Raw genomic sequence first — 14,232 nt, 5'->3', positions numbered from 1 at the left:
ATGTTGCCTTTTTTGTTTGTTTGTTTGTAACTTTTAAAACGTTGATTTTCATACGTTAATAACCACCGTCAATATATGCTACCAAGCTACTGTAGCGGGGCAAGTGAGCGAACAAGCGAGTATGGGTGGTACTGTGATGATCGTTTTAGGCAACAGTTCAAATACGTACAGCAGGCGATGGTGAGTGGGATAGTAAAATAAGTTAAGCTGCTAAACACTGATACTGATCATGGTGTGTAAAAAGAAAGGCTTTATACTGCACAGGTTGCTCATTTTGTTGGAATGTTTTTTTTTAATCTTTTCGGTTAATTCGGTTTTTGGCTATTATAAAAAGCAAACATGTTTCGGAAGCGCACAAGGCACACAAAAAAGGCTTTAGAGGTTTTGTTTCAGCTACTTATCCAAACCTACGATATACCGAACCTAAGTATTCGATCGAGCTAAAAGACGACGAAAAAAAAACCGCAACAGCACGACATCTCACGCGCGCGTGTGTGTGTGTGTGTGAATGTGATAGTTGTTCACGATGACGATGACGCACCGCAAACCAAGTATACGAATTACGCTAAACGATTGGGCTTTTTTTTGTACATGTGGGAGAGGAGCCAGGGAGCGAGGGAGAGAGAGAGAGATTAAGAATTTATTGCAAAACCGAACAAACAACCAAAAATTCATACATATAAAAGTAAAAATAATTATATTTAAAGTCTATACTTATACACACACCCACAGCCCACACCGACACACCGTATATACACGTAAGCAGATATTTAAAACCAAAAAGTACACCGGGGCACACTCTGCAGTAAAAAATGTGTGTTGAGTAAGGGTTGAACCACAGCAAGAAGATGGTTAAAACAAACCCCACACAACAAAAAGGATACACAGACAGTCTTAAAGATTTAGTGCTAAGGGAAAAAGTAATACGATCGATATACGACTAGTAGTAGCTGACACCATGTTGGAGTCATTCCCACGTAACGGTGCAATAAGGATCCGACAAAACAACAGCAACAACAGAAGGAGAAGAAGAAAGAGACAGCTTCACACAATCAAACATTTGTGTAGTTTTCCTTTGTGTGTTAACTTGGAGTGTGTTACTAGTGGTTGACGCTTGTTTGACAGTGTCGCCAAAGCCACTAGCCGCCTTATTCAATGTATACGACAGGTTCGGCAATCTTGCAAACCAGATGCAACGCTATATCTGGCTGCAGTTCCGACCTGCATTAACACAGCGACAGCGCACGGTGTGAGGAGGTTCGATTGGTGCAAAAACGAGCAGACAAGTTTCGACGGTCGTTAAAAGTGCACTGTGGTGCAGTAATTAAGTTCGTATTTTGTTGGGTTTTTCTTTCGTTTTGAACACGAATTAGCACTTTAGTGTAGAGAGCATAGAATTACCATTAGCTACACCGCTATACTCGTGGTGCAGCATGTTGTGGTTGTTGTAAAAAACAAAAAAAGACATACATCTCTTTTCCCCCAAAAAAAAACCCGAGATCCCCCTTGGGCGGGACCTAAGAGAGGACATCATAATCGTTAGTGGATAGTAAGCAGCAAACCTCTCCCCAAAAAGGAAGAGAACACAAAAGTAGCAGCGCTAAAACAAACACACACACACACGCTTGCAAGCCCAACCATGGCGTGTTGGCATGTTTCAGCCTGTACAGCAGTGAGCGTGAGACATAATGGTAAACATTCTCTGCAGTATGAACTGAGCGACTATGAGCTGAATACTGAATCACAACCGAACCAGTACAGGACAGGGTGGCTGGAAAGCTGATCCGAGCTGCTGCTGCAATCGAGCTGTACAGAGCGCAAACGGTAACGGTGAACTTATTACTAGCAAGCTAAGATTCGTGCAAAATTCTAGTGTATTTGATGTATGTGCATTACTAAAACAAACAAATACCCCCTCTGCTGCGGACGAAAAAATGGAGGAAAATAAAAGAAAAAGAAAATACGAGCAAACCCACAACAACACTACTACGTCTAGCTACTACCAGAACCTACTGTCAAGCGCTTTAGTATTATGTGAATATGTGTTTACGAAATCGATCAAACAAAAACAAAAAAAAAACAAGAAAAAAACAAACCATAACAAAACAAGCTAGACAACCAGATAAGATAAGACAACGTCACACGGAAACACTCTTGACGTATTGCAGAAAAGAGAAAAGCGAACAGTAAAGCGAAGTGAACAAAAAAATAGAAAAAAAGGGAAATGGAAAATACGATACGAAAGATAACAAAAAAATATGAAAGAATAAGAACACAAGCACTATCTATTTTCAAACTCGAAAGCAATAATAGCGTCACGCCAATTTTTAAAACCCTCAGAATGTCCCCCCCCTCTCTGCGTGTGACGTGTTTCGGTGTTTTACCCCAACGATATTATGGCCATTCAGGTCAAGGTCCGAAGACCTTGGTTTTCTTTTCCCTTTTTGCTTCATTATTTGGTGCTTACTCTGAGCGGGAGTATTATTAAAAGGTAAGTCAGGATGGAGAGTGTGATGGGTTAGGCGCTCGACGAAAGATGAACGACCACGCGTCTCCATCGAGCAGGGAAGCTTGACCGTGTGCTCGAGCAAATCTAGTAGCCAGTGAGTGATCACTACCCGCTGACGCTGTAGAAACAGGGACACTGCATTGAGTAACCATGCAGAATAAGAGCGAGAGAGAGCGCGCGAGAGAGAGATTTAGAATGGAAGAGAGTAAGCAAAGTATGTATGTATGTGTGTGTGTAGGTTTATAGGCACACAGTTGCAAGCTAAGGGTGAGATTTTAATTTCCTTACATATCTTGTCGGTGCGCGAGGATAGGCGCATGTGCGCAGAGTAAACAGAATGGTGGATATTTAAGAAAGTAAAAAAAAAACAAATAAGTGAAACGTATACTAATCTGATCTCATAGATCTTACCAGTACGTACAAGCGGGGCCCGGGCAGAGGTGTAAAATAGTGTGGTTATGTTGCGAAGAGGGAAGCGAATCACTCCCAAGGAGGAGTACGCTGCATGGCGCTAGGGATATGTGTCGTTGTTTCCCTCTACTACCACTGCTACACTACACTCCACTGCGCTGTTCGCACATTGGTAATCATCACCCCCCCCCCCCCCCCTCCCCCATAGAGTAAAGCATAGGACCCCAAAGTTACAAACACACGCGATCCCACTATATACACTCACACGCTAGGTTAAGTGGATAAGTAGATTGATGGTATAACAACAACAAAAACACACACACACGCAAAACTGAATGCACACACACACTCACCCCCATACCACAATACATTCGCAAAAGGTACGAGGAGCAGTCGTTCCGTAGGTATTTTTAAGTCTCAAAACTCTGTACATTTGGACCGACAGTCTTTGTATGTGTGCGTGTGTGTGTGTGGTGAATGGTATTAAGTTAAAAAAAAAACAAACAAAAAATTATCGAAAGAAAAGAAAAAGGAAGCGTGTGCGGGTGTGTTCCTGCGCAAATTCCTGGTCGAGCGAGCTATTATTTAAAAGAAGGTTTAAAAAAAACAACAATGGAACAGAAAACAATTTGTGTAATGATTGTAATAAAATTGTAGATAAAGTATAAAATTGTATACAAAACCACAGAAAAAGGTAACTTATTGAAAATAAAGTAAATTAATAATAATGCTAATGGTGTACAACCGGTGCATTTGGGGATTCTTGTCCGAAATCAGACCGACCGGTACTCTACGATAAATGGGATGTGGTTAGTAGTTCAAACAGGAATACAACTTTTCATTACTGAGTTTCCTCCTTATCCTTGAAAGATTCATATTTCTATTTCAAAATTTCGTATTTCGTATTCAAAATTTCATATTTCTCTTTTGTGTATTCATATTTGTCGTTCAATTTTTCATATTTCTATATCTCTCAGTCAAGTTTTTGTATTTCCCCGTTTTTTTATTCAGGAGGGACATATTTCCCCCTTTTAAGTTTCATACACCTCTTTCAAAGTATGATATTTATATTGGACTGTTTAGTATTTCTTTTAAGTTTCCCATTTATGTTCATTTATCTTATTTACTGACCATTCCCCACGTAAATTTGAAACGGTTTCGTGATTTATTTGCATCGTCCCAACATTGTCTAAGCAGCAGATTTAAGAAAAAATGGGAATCATTCAATATTGTGGGAATATATTATCAATCAATATTGTGGGATTCGAGAATCGATGGGGAGCAGTCAAACAAATCGTGAGATAAATCCAAAACATAATCGGGAAACGTCCAAAATCTCTTTGCAAACCTTTAATGAGACATATGAACCCTTAAATATCACCATATTAGAGGTATCCGGCCACAGAGATTGCCAAAAGGTATTAGTTAGGGTTAGTTAATAGAAATTAACAGTTAGTAAACAGGTGGGGTTCACCATTTCAATCTCACCCAAAATGTCGGATATTATGTTCAGAAAGAAGGTCACGATTAATGATCCACCAATGTATTAACTATCATCTGTGACGACTTTTGTTATGTTTTGCGACACCTTCCGGTAAAAATCGAATATCTTTTCCACCGCTTTCCGGCACACACTCACGACTTGCTCGTACTCCTCGAACGTGAAGCTGCCGTGCACGTACGACGTGACCGTGTTCTTCCCAATGCTGTCGAACACAAACGTGAACGAGCTGCGGGCCAGCTTCAGCTGTTTGTGATCGGGATCGAGTATCATTGCACCGTCCTCGGTCATGATGCAGTGTACGGCGGCGACGGTAAAGTTAAGCTCGACTCCACTCGTAATCAGTGCCAGGCAGGACGCATTGATGGAGCAGGCAAGTAGCTGAAAGCGAAACGAAATGGTCATTGTGACTGGGCTACAGATATCTAGCGCAACGGGCCACTCACCCCACCCCGATCGGTCATTTCTTGCACATAAATGTAAACGGCACTGCGACAGAACGCGGGCGTCGCGACAACGCGCACAAACGAGCGCTTTATAAGACTCTCCATCAGCCGGTGCTGGATGTCTTCTTGCCCCGCGTTCGAGCGGTACTGTACCTCCAGATGGCAGTTTTCCGATTCGGCATTTTTAAACTTTACCTCGGCGGGACCATTGGCAGCCACCATCACCTGTGTTGCACCTGGAACGAACAAAACAAACGAAGAATTGGTGCCACCAATCGAGCAAACCGAACCGCTACATACCTTGTGATAATGCTGCCGAACAGTCCGACCGGGAAAGCACGTTCGTTTCACATACCATCCGCCGTAGGTTGAGCGAATTTGCCATCGTTTTTGTTGAATCCGTAACCATGTTCTATCGGTGCGCCGCGTTTTGGAGGTTTGTTGTTATGCCGGAACGATGTGTCAAGTAATGTTTATAAACAGATGGGTTTAATCGTGAACTGTATGTCTTTTCTGAGCTTTCTTTGATAGATCACGATTTTGACGTTTTATGCAGCACACAAGTGCAGGGTGTAATCTACTTTAAACTACACATTTTTTCTAGGCATTTTGGTCTATTTTTATCAAGCAATTGCGTTGGAAATATTACTAAAAAAATATTAATTTGTTCTCCTTCCAAATTAAGAGTGCTTTTATTTTATTTATCGTTTCTACATAACCAAACATTCTACCGGTCATAATTGTTGTATGACAGTTTTGTTCTCGCACTTGCGTGCAATATTTGTTAGAACGCAGCCCAAAACTTTGCGCGTCGTTTGAAATTTGATTCGAGCTGTGGCAGAAGAGGCAAAAATAACGACCAGCGCAAGATAAACAGCTACTAAATGTTAATCACTAAAATACTGTGAGATATCCTCGGTTCAACATACCACTAGGTGTTCAAATGCATTCCTTTATTTATATTATCAAAGATGAAATTTATTTGTTCACATAATGATTTTAGGGTTGATGTTGATGTTATTGTTCGCACTGTGGTCAAGGGGGTGGTGGGGTATACTACTACTGCCGTCACTTGCTAGTGCTGCCGCTAATGCTGCTGCTGCTGCTGCTGCTGCTGCCGCCGCCAGTTCGATTATGTGAGTACAATAGTATACATTTACCCATTTGTTTTGGCGCAACTTGGCCCAAATCGGTACAACGAAATCATCACTTGCTAGATACTTGGCTTTTAGTAAATATAGTTGCATTTGTATTTTATACGTCTATATACAAATCAATACGCTTAGAGGACGAATGATGGAGCTGATACGGAGTAACGGATGGAGCAAAATAGATATTTAAAAAACGTAACCAAAAATCCCAACAACCCAACGCGGGACTATCGGTAGAATCTTCCTTTGGAAATGTAATAACGGGTGCACTATCCTCTCCACCTATCTCTCTGTCTCTCTGCTATGTATAAATAGACAACAATTGGAACCGGACGGTGTCCATCGCTCGGAACGGTGTGCGCTCCACCACGTTGGGCCTTCCTGTTGCAATCGTTTTCCTTACAGCCCTTCACCTTGTCTCGCTGCCCCGGGAGTGTCCCGGCCCAACCAGACCTAGACCTGAGTGTAGCTAGCTGGGCTAACCGAACGGAAAATTGGATTGGGTTTGTGTTCGGTGCCGCACACACGCACACACCCACACAGTTCACATTTCTTAGACGTTCCACACCCTCCCAGACTGACCCCGGTAGGAGGTTGGTAAGGGTTGGTTAACATGCTGGTTTAAAGTGTTGTTCGTGCTTCCATTGAATTAGATGATGTTGGCAAGCTGCTCTACAAGGTAAGAGATATACAGCTCTTCTCAGCTACCCCTCATGAACATAAATACTACAAACATCCATATGTATAAATATATATATCTATGTATATATGTATAGAGATCTATATATGCGCTATGCTGCCATTCCAGGACACCATATACCTTTGGGGCGTACTGGTTGTGTAGAAGGTCTTTATACGTGTCTTAGCAGTGTGGTGTATATATGTGTGCACGTTTGTGGGTTGGTATTTGTGTACGTGTACGTGTGTGTATGTGTGAGAGTGTGAGTTACATTACAGACGGTTACATTTTAATTGCCGTCCTTATCTTCGTGAGCTTTCTTTACAATCGCCAGCTTGGAGTGGGGCGAAGCCGGTGACAGCGTTTGGTACGGCGGGTCCTTGGTACCGTGCAGTACGAGCGAAAACTCCTTGATCCAGCCGGAGCGACTTTCCTGCGAGTTGAAGGTGGCCTGTGCAAAGTGCAAAGGAGGGGTTAATAGGGAGCAGTTTGCTAGCATTACAGGAGTTCTCATAGCTGTGGGACACTTTATTGACTCCTTCTAACGTGTAATGTATAGGGGATTGGAATCTACAGCACCCTTGTTGGACCAATCCAATAGAAATTTCCAAGTAGCCAGTCCAAAAAGGGTGCCATAGAGTCCAATTCTCATTATATGACGTTCAATTCCAATTAGAAAAAGCCAAGGAAGTGTCCCACAACTATGAGAACCCCTGGGAAACCCTGTATTTGGGGCAAAGTGTATGCGCGAGGCAATGCCTAGTGTCTCCTACCTCCAACATCCATGTGCCCTGCGGATATTCGCCCCAGGTGTGGGTCGTCATGAACGGCCATTTGGTGAAGCCATCGCGTCGATCATCGTCATTGGCCCGTTTGCTCAGTATCATTGATCTGGTGGGATAGAGCAGCAGTTAAGTATTTCACCAGTATTCTTGTGACCAGTGCTGCAAAATGTCACTGTCAATGTCACTGTCAATGCAAAAATCTGACTGAAACAAAAACCATGTCAGCGTCACGCACTCAATTGTGATAATCAGTGGTGATACTCAAAACGATTGGTGTGATAAATGCATACTTAGTACCATTTTTGCGACCAACGCTTGGTCAGTCACTATGTCATGACTTTTTTTACTGTGTTCTGTTCTGCAAGGTCACTGACATAATCATGACAAATTCCGATGATGACAAAACGAAATAAGGTCAGCGTCACGAGCTCTACTGCGATGATCAGAGATGAGACGCAAACAGTTGTTGTGACCATCACATGCTTGGTGACATTTTCAGTCAGTGATCATCCCGATAGTCATGGAAGATATGGGGTGCGTGCGAGTGGTTCCAAGCGACAAAATGAGCATGGTTTCTCGCTCTGTTTGACCCGATAGCCCATCAAACAGATTTTGCTTGCGGCGGCATTAAACTTAGCTTGTGAGTCAGAGTATCGCGGGAGACTCAAGCACTCCCATATCGTGTTCGGCATGTCATGACGCACTTTCATTGAGTATCAGCAATGAGCATCAATCTAACACGGATATGTGCATTGTTTTCGTTGGCGATGCTCATGACATGTTGCAGCACTGCATTTAACCACCATACTTTACCTAGTGCCCATCGGCGAGGTGAGGAACAGCTCCAAATCCCCACGTCTGCTGGCGTTCGCCGTGATGACGGCCTGCACATGCTCCAGATAGCGTACCTCCGTGTCGGTTCCCTTGCAAGCGTTCGTCTTGATCGGCAGGTACAGCGAGCCCGACGAAGGTATCCGGCTGAAATGACAGCGCGTCGGTTAGCACAAGCGCAGCTGTGTTGGCCGGCTACTAGCCACTGCTACTACTCACTGCATCTGGGTGATTGCGCCCGCTTCGCAATGGTAGCGTGGTGGCACCGTTCGCCATTTCTTCGCCAGCGCAACCATCGCACCGGCGTCGAGCACGCCGAACCCGAACAGATGGTTAAACTCCAGCCCGACCCCATTCATCGTCCAGTGGAACCGGTTCTTGGCGTCAAAGAGCGAGTTGCGCTTCGACGTCAGCACGGTCAGATGCTGCATATCGCGCCAGGACAGCGATGGGCTATGGGAGCAAAGGAAATGTTGGTCAATATTGCATGAAATATACCGAACCCCGAACCGGCACCTACTTTGCTTCCAGTGCGAGGGCAAACACTCCGGCCGCTTCCGGTGCTGCCGCACTAGTGCCCGAGTGTGTCGTTGTACACTTCCCGTACAGGTCCGTCGTAGCCTGTTGCGATGGAAAAGGGAAATAGAATAGAAGCAAAACCGTTATTCACATGCGAACTTGCGAATTTCCCCTTTTGCAGCGTGATTTCCCACCCCCACTTACCACACCGGTGTTCGGATCCTTCGCGCCATTGCTGAACGTGCTGGCCAGCGTGGAGCTGCAGCTCTCGTCGTAGTGCGCATTCTGCCCATCGTTGATCGCACTGTTGATCGAGATGGTCCACATGGAGGCGGCATACCCGTCGCAGTTGCAATCGTCCTCCTCGCCCCCGTCACCGGACGCCCACACGTAGATGTTGCCCAGCCCGTTCCGGCCCTCGTTGACGCCCTGTACGATCGCGCGCATCGTCGCGTTCCGGGGGCCGTCCACCGTTTTGCCGTCGTCGGTCGGGCCCCAGGACGCGCTGTAGATGTGGATCTTGTGCGGCTCGTGCCCCATCGAGTTCGCCTCGATCAGATCGGTCATGTACGGCTGGTCCAGCATCCGGATGCCGGCGATCTTCGAATCGTACGCCACGCCCACCCCGCAGATGCCGTTGTCCCGGGCGGCGGCTACCTCACCGGCGCACCGTGTGCCATGGCTGAAAAGGGGGGGGGGGGGGGGGGGGAGGGAAACAGGGATCAGTTTTAGAGAACTTTCACGCTGTTGTCTTGTCCTATTGTGACGCACCTATTGAACCAATCGTCCGTGTAGCGTGGGTAAGGGAACGGATCGTTGCTGCTAAAATCGTAACTCGCTTCGGCATTCTGTCAGAGTAAAAGGAAGAAAAATAATCAGAAAACAACAGCCCACCCGTCAGTGGCTTAAACCAAAGCCGGAGCAAGCAACAGTCTCTTCGGAATACATACATAATTAAACTTCAGATCCGCGTGCATGTAATCAACGCCTACAGAGGGGAAACGAAAGGAAAAACGCATTGAAAATCAGTTTGTCCCAGTACCTCGGGGCGAGGGGGACGTCCCGCCTACATACCGTCGTCCATGATGGCGGTGGTAATGTTTTTCCCGGTAATGCCTTGGTCCCACGCAGCCAGCACGTTGAGGTCGAGCTTCGCCTTGCCGCCGTTTTGTCCCGTGTTTTTCAAGTACCACTGGAACGGGAAGTACGGATCGGTCGGCACATTCTCGCCACCGTACCCGGGCGCCTTGTCCGGGATGTAGTTCAGCGGGACGGCATGGCGGAAGCCGCGCTTGACGCGCTTAAATCCGGACTGCTGTATTGCGGTGTGTATCTGCGGGGAGTGGAGTGGAGTGGAGTGAAGAGAAAATGGTTGAGGTGAATCAGAAGAGCAGACAGACGGCAGGTAGAGTTCAAAAAAGGGAAAATATGTTTTGCGATTGCAAATTCTTCGCAAAGGGTGGTTCAGTCCTTCTTCATTCCATTGTTGTCCCAGGAGAGAGGAATGTTTCTTTTTTTTCTGCTCAGATTTTCTTTAAACTACGCCAAAGCGCAAGATGGACGCTTCCTCAGCAAACGGCTCCTTACGGTGAGGCATTCATCAGGGTTTAAATATCCTTCCGCCTGCGAGCTTTTATGGTGCCATTTTATGGGAGAGTCTTGTGGTCGGTTTTAAGGACACACGGTGGCAAAGTTTGTGACGTTTTGTGATTGAATTTATGCAATAACTTTATCCGTTGGAGTTGGTGACCACCGCCCAAGGTCTCGTTCTTCCTCGCCCGTGTTTGGGGTGCCCAACTACCGACGTACATGAGGACGACCGCGCAAAGCCATCAAGCTTAATAATTAAAAAGATAATGTTATCAGCTGCTACCACCCACACGGATGTGACGTTAATCCACGAAGGGTTATCTGCATATCGATCCGCAGGGCGCAAATGGAGTGATTAGGAGTTATCGTTTTACTGCCAAAAATGGAACATGCCCACACACACACACACACACAACATACCCAGGAGCGCTCGGGCCATACTCTATAGCCGAGGCAGTCTAATTAACGGTTTCCCCATCCATCCCCCCCCCTTTAACCACACAACCCCGGCAACTGCTTGGTCTTCCGCCAAAAACAAAACTGTCGTCGTCCGCAACAACGTCCATTACGTCAATCGCTCACAGCACGACCGGGAAAAGCGCTGCAATCAACGGCACACGACACGAAAAGTGATTCTCCCGGCTCGAAGCGACCCCGAAATAACCCCAAAAACGGAGAAGCAGGTTTCAAGCATTCCAGTCATATGGTGAAACAGAAGCTTTTTCCATCGCCAGGCCCGGTATTGGGCGGGATTCACGTTTCGTTCGATTGCAGAGATCGGATTTCAGCCAATTTTCACCCCAATCCCCATTTCTCCCCCACGGCTGCTTCCTTACAGCACTACCGCGCTGGGTTCACCAACCATACTACTGGGTTCGAGTCGTCTTCATCCGGATCGTGTACGGTGTAGTGCCTTTACAGGGTTTCTCATAGCTGGGGGACACTTTATTGACTGTTTATTACGTTAAATGAACTTAATGTAATAGGAATTGGACTTTATAGGACCCTTGTTGGACAAATCTAATAAGAATTTCCAAGTAGCCTGTCTAATAAGGGTGGCATAGTGTCCAATTTCCAAGATACATTCCAATTCCCATAGGAAAGAGTCAAGGAAGTGTCCCACAACTATAAGAACCCCCTGGAAACCCCTGTAACCCAGTAGGCAATGCGTGCAAATTACATCCCGCGCAACAGTGAGCACGTTGATCGGCAAAGGATGCGCCACGTGTGCCACACGCTGTACTGCTCGCGCTCGAAATAGATGCATTGCCAAGGGGGAACACCATGGTTACAACAGTATGCGGCAATATGTGTTTGCTTTCGGGGAAAATGAAAATTATGTTTGATTTAATTAGTCAAATATTACTCCAAATTTTAATGTCCTCATTTCCCCTGGTAATAGGATGCCCCAGGGCATCGCCACGTTGATCCTTGCCGTTGCCCAATGTGTGTATTACTACCACCGGGAACGACCGCGGCAGGATCCTCAGCGTGCCATAATTGGTGCCATAATTGTAGCAACGGCGCCGAACAAACAGCAAGTGAAGAATAAATTAAGTTTTCCCGACCGACCCTTCTTTTTTAAAGAGGACCGTCCACCTCACACTTGGCTGCATCGCATCACCCGCGAAGGACACGCGCGCACACACACACACACGCACCCACACAGCTCAACAACATAAAGCATGTTGTGCTGAACGACAGCAGCAGCAGCCATGCGACGCGCTGTGTGTGACGTAAATCGGTACGTGGGAAAAGCATCCTTCCGACGCCGGGTGGGGGAACGTCAGCGGTGGAAATGGAAGTGAGGGAAGTGAGGAAAATCCATCCGCCATCTTCCCCATCCCGCCGCACACACGTGCGAGGTGGGGTAATAGGGGTAACAACAAAAAGGCACGGAACAAAAAGAGAGAAAGAAACCGAAATGGGGACGATAATGGAAAACAACATAAATATACACACCGAGAGCCGAACTTTGCGGCTGCGTTGTGTGACCCCCAGCTCCCCTGTAGCTCCTCCACCGCTACTCCATGCACCGCCACCTGGTTCTCCCCCGGCATACACCTCTTCACCCTGAGGGCGACTGTGTTCTCATACCCCTGCACACTTACCAGTGGTTCCTTTTTAAGCACACGCGTATGGGAGATGCTTCGCCTGGTGCGTACCAACGGCAGGGTGGTGTGCTTGAAGTGAAACTCCTTACCATTGCTGCCAGGAAGCTGAAAGTACGGGAAGAGAGAGAAAAACGAATGTTCCCAATCAACACACACACACACACATAGACACTTGTACACTTTTTTTACACTTGTTCACACAGTGCCACCACGGCGGCCATATGTTTTGTATGGGAGCGTGACAAAGCACCAGCTTGCAGCAGAAGGCCCTCCAGTATCGACGATGCCATTCATGCCGCCTTTTTCCATCACAATAAAACCCCTGCCCTCACCGTTCTCCCAAAACACACACACACACACACAAACATCTCCCCAACAAGGACGATGGGTAGAGTTTGAAGTACGGAATGCTTACCTCGCCCAAATTTTGGAATCCATTCCGCGAGGCAATCTCGTGTACCAGCTGCTTGTCCAGGCTGCGCTTAAACCGCACCAGAAACGAGCTGGTGAACACGTCGCCCGTCTGGTGGCCCCCTGCACTCTTGGCAGCCGATCCCGGTAGTCCGGTCGCGGCGATGCAGCCAATGCCAAACAGGCAGACCACCACCACCACCATCAAGTAGGCGAGCTTCTTCACGAACATGGTTGGCGTTGATGCTGTAACTTTTGCCCTTTAAACTCGTATCCTCGGCTGCTCGCGCGTGTCCCCCCCCTTTCGGTTTTTGTGTGTTTCCGTGCTTCCGGTGCAGGTTTGTTCGGAAGGGCCGCTCCTGCTTCTTCTGCTTCCCGTTACAAAGCACACGCACAGCTACTGATTTGCACTAAACCGAGGCCCCATTTGGCAGGCGCTCTCCGTGCGATGTGCGTCACTTCCCGTACAATCAGCACCAGCAGCAGCACTACAACCTCCGTTAAGCCGCCATTGCTTCCGATTGCGTTCGGAGCTGGTGGAGAACTGTTTTCCCTGCTGTGCTTTTAAAATTTTCCAAATGTGCTTTCACTTATCCCCACACACACACATACAGGCACAGACACGGGCCCGATAAGCGACGGATGTGCGCGGCCAACCTTTCGACACTGAACTAACGAGTGTGGAGGAGATCAGCTTTTCAACGCTGTGCCAGCTTCAATCTCGACTAACTATAACCGAACCCGACTGCACAGAGAAAGAGAGAGAGGGAGAGCGAGTGGGACTAAATTCGGTGTGAATCGACGGCGACGACGTGTGAACCTTTTTTTTTTTTTGTTGCCACCTTCCTTCTGTGTCGAGAGGCAGCTTTTGTAATTCATGGACTTGTTGGAAAAGTTTCCGTCAACTTTTTTTTGTTTTGCCGTATTTTTTTGGCGCAGGCGCACTAAAATCCTGCACATGATTTTCCGTATGGTGTGTGTGTGTGTGTGTGTGTGTGTGTGTGTGTGTGTGTGTGTGTGTGTTGTACCTGTTACTGGCTGCCGGCACTGGGGGAAGGCGGTTGGGAGTGTGGGTTGACTCGCGCGGGAAGGGAAGCAATCCGCCAGCAGTCCGGCGGCATACACGAACCCAGCGTGCTATCAACCGTTGCCCGTCACACCAGCGCGCACCGCGAGGAGCTGCTGGTGGGCCCAGTGCGGCCCTTTTGCGTTGTGATTTATGAGCACTTTCTATGCTGCCTTCACGTGTATGGGGTGGACCACCCATATATTACTGGCTGAGCTT

General features: G+C 46.9%; 2 protein-coding genes across 2 annotated transcripts; both read right to left on the bottom strand.

The window, feature by feature from the left end:
* Positions 1 to 4,447: 4,447 nt before the first annotated feature.
* LOC1269378 (exosome complex component RRP46) lies at positions 4,448 to 5,342 on the bottom strand. The gene is made up of 3 exons (XM_308011.6): positions 5,168 to 5,342; positions 4,868 to 5,103; positions 4,448 to 4,802 (listed from the first exon to the last, which is right to left on the bottom strand). The coding sequence occupies exons 1-3, from the start codon at positions 5,274 to 5,276 to the stop codon at positions 4,467 to 4,469; spliced, it is 681 nt and encodes a 226-aa protein (XP_308011.6). The 5' UTR covers positions 5,277 to 5,342; the 3' UTR covers positions 4,448 to 4,466.
* A 463-nt stretch (positions 5,343 to 5,805) lies between these two features.
* Positions 5,806 to 13,817, bottom strand: LOC1269379 (neuroendocrine convertase 2). Its single transcript, XM_308012.6, has 11 exons — positions 12,952 to 13,817; positions 12,534 to 12,641; positions 9,907 to 10,165; positions 9,783 to 9,820; positions 9,604 to 9,680; positions 9,037 to 9,514; positions 8,834 to 8,934; positions 8,533 to 8,766; positions 8,296 to 8,460; positions 7,471 to 7,588; positions 5,806 to 7,148 (listed from the first exon to the last, which is right to left on the bottom strand). The coding sequence occupies exons 1-11, from the start codon at positions 13,177 to 13,179 to the stop codon at positions 6,987 to 6,989; spliced, it is 1,968 nt and encodes a 655-aa protein (XP_308012.6). The 5' UTR covers positions 13,180 to 13,817; the 3' UTR covers positions 5,806 to 6,986.
* Between the last annotated feature and the right edge of the window lie 415 nt (positions 13,818 to 14,232).

Source organism: Anopheles gambiae, chromosome 2, assembly GCF_943734735.2.
Source record: "Anopheles gambiae chromosome 2, idAnoGambNW_F1_1, whole genome shotgun sequence".
Lineage (NCBI taxonomy): Eukaryota > Metazoa > Arthropoda > Insecta > Diptera > Culicidae > Anopheles > Anopheles gambiae.
Note: the sequence above shows the minus strand (reverse complement) of the source record. Positions and strands in the feature narration are given on the sequence as shown.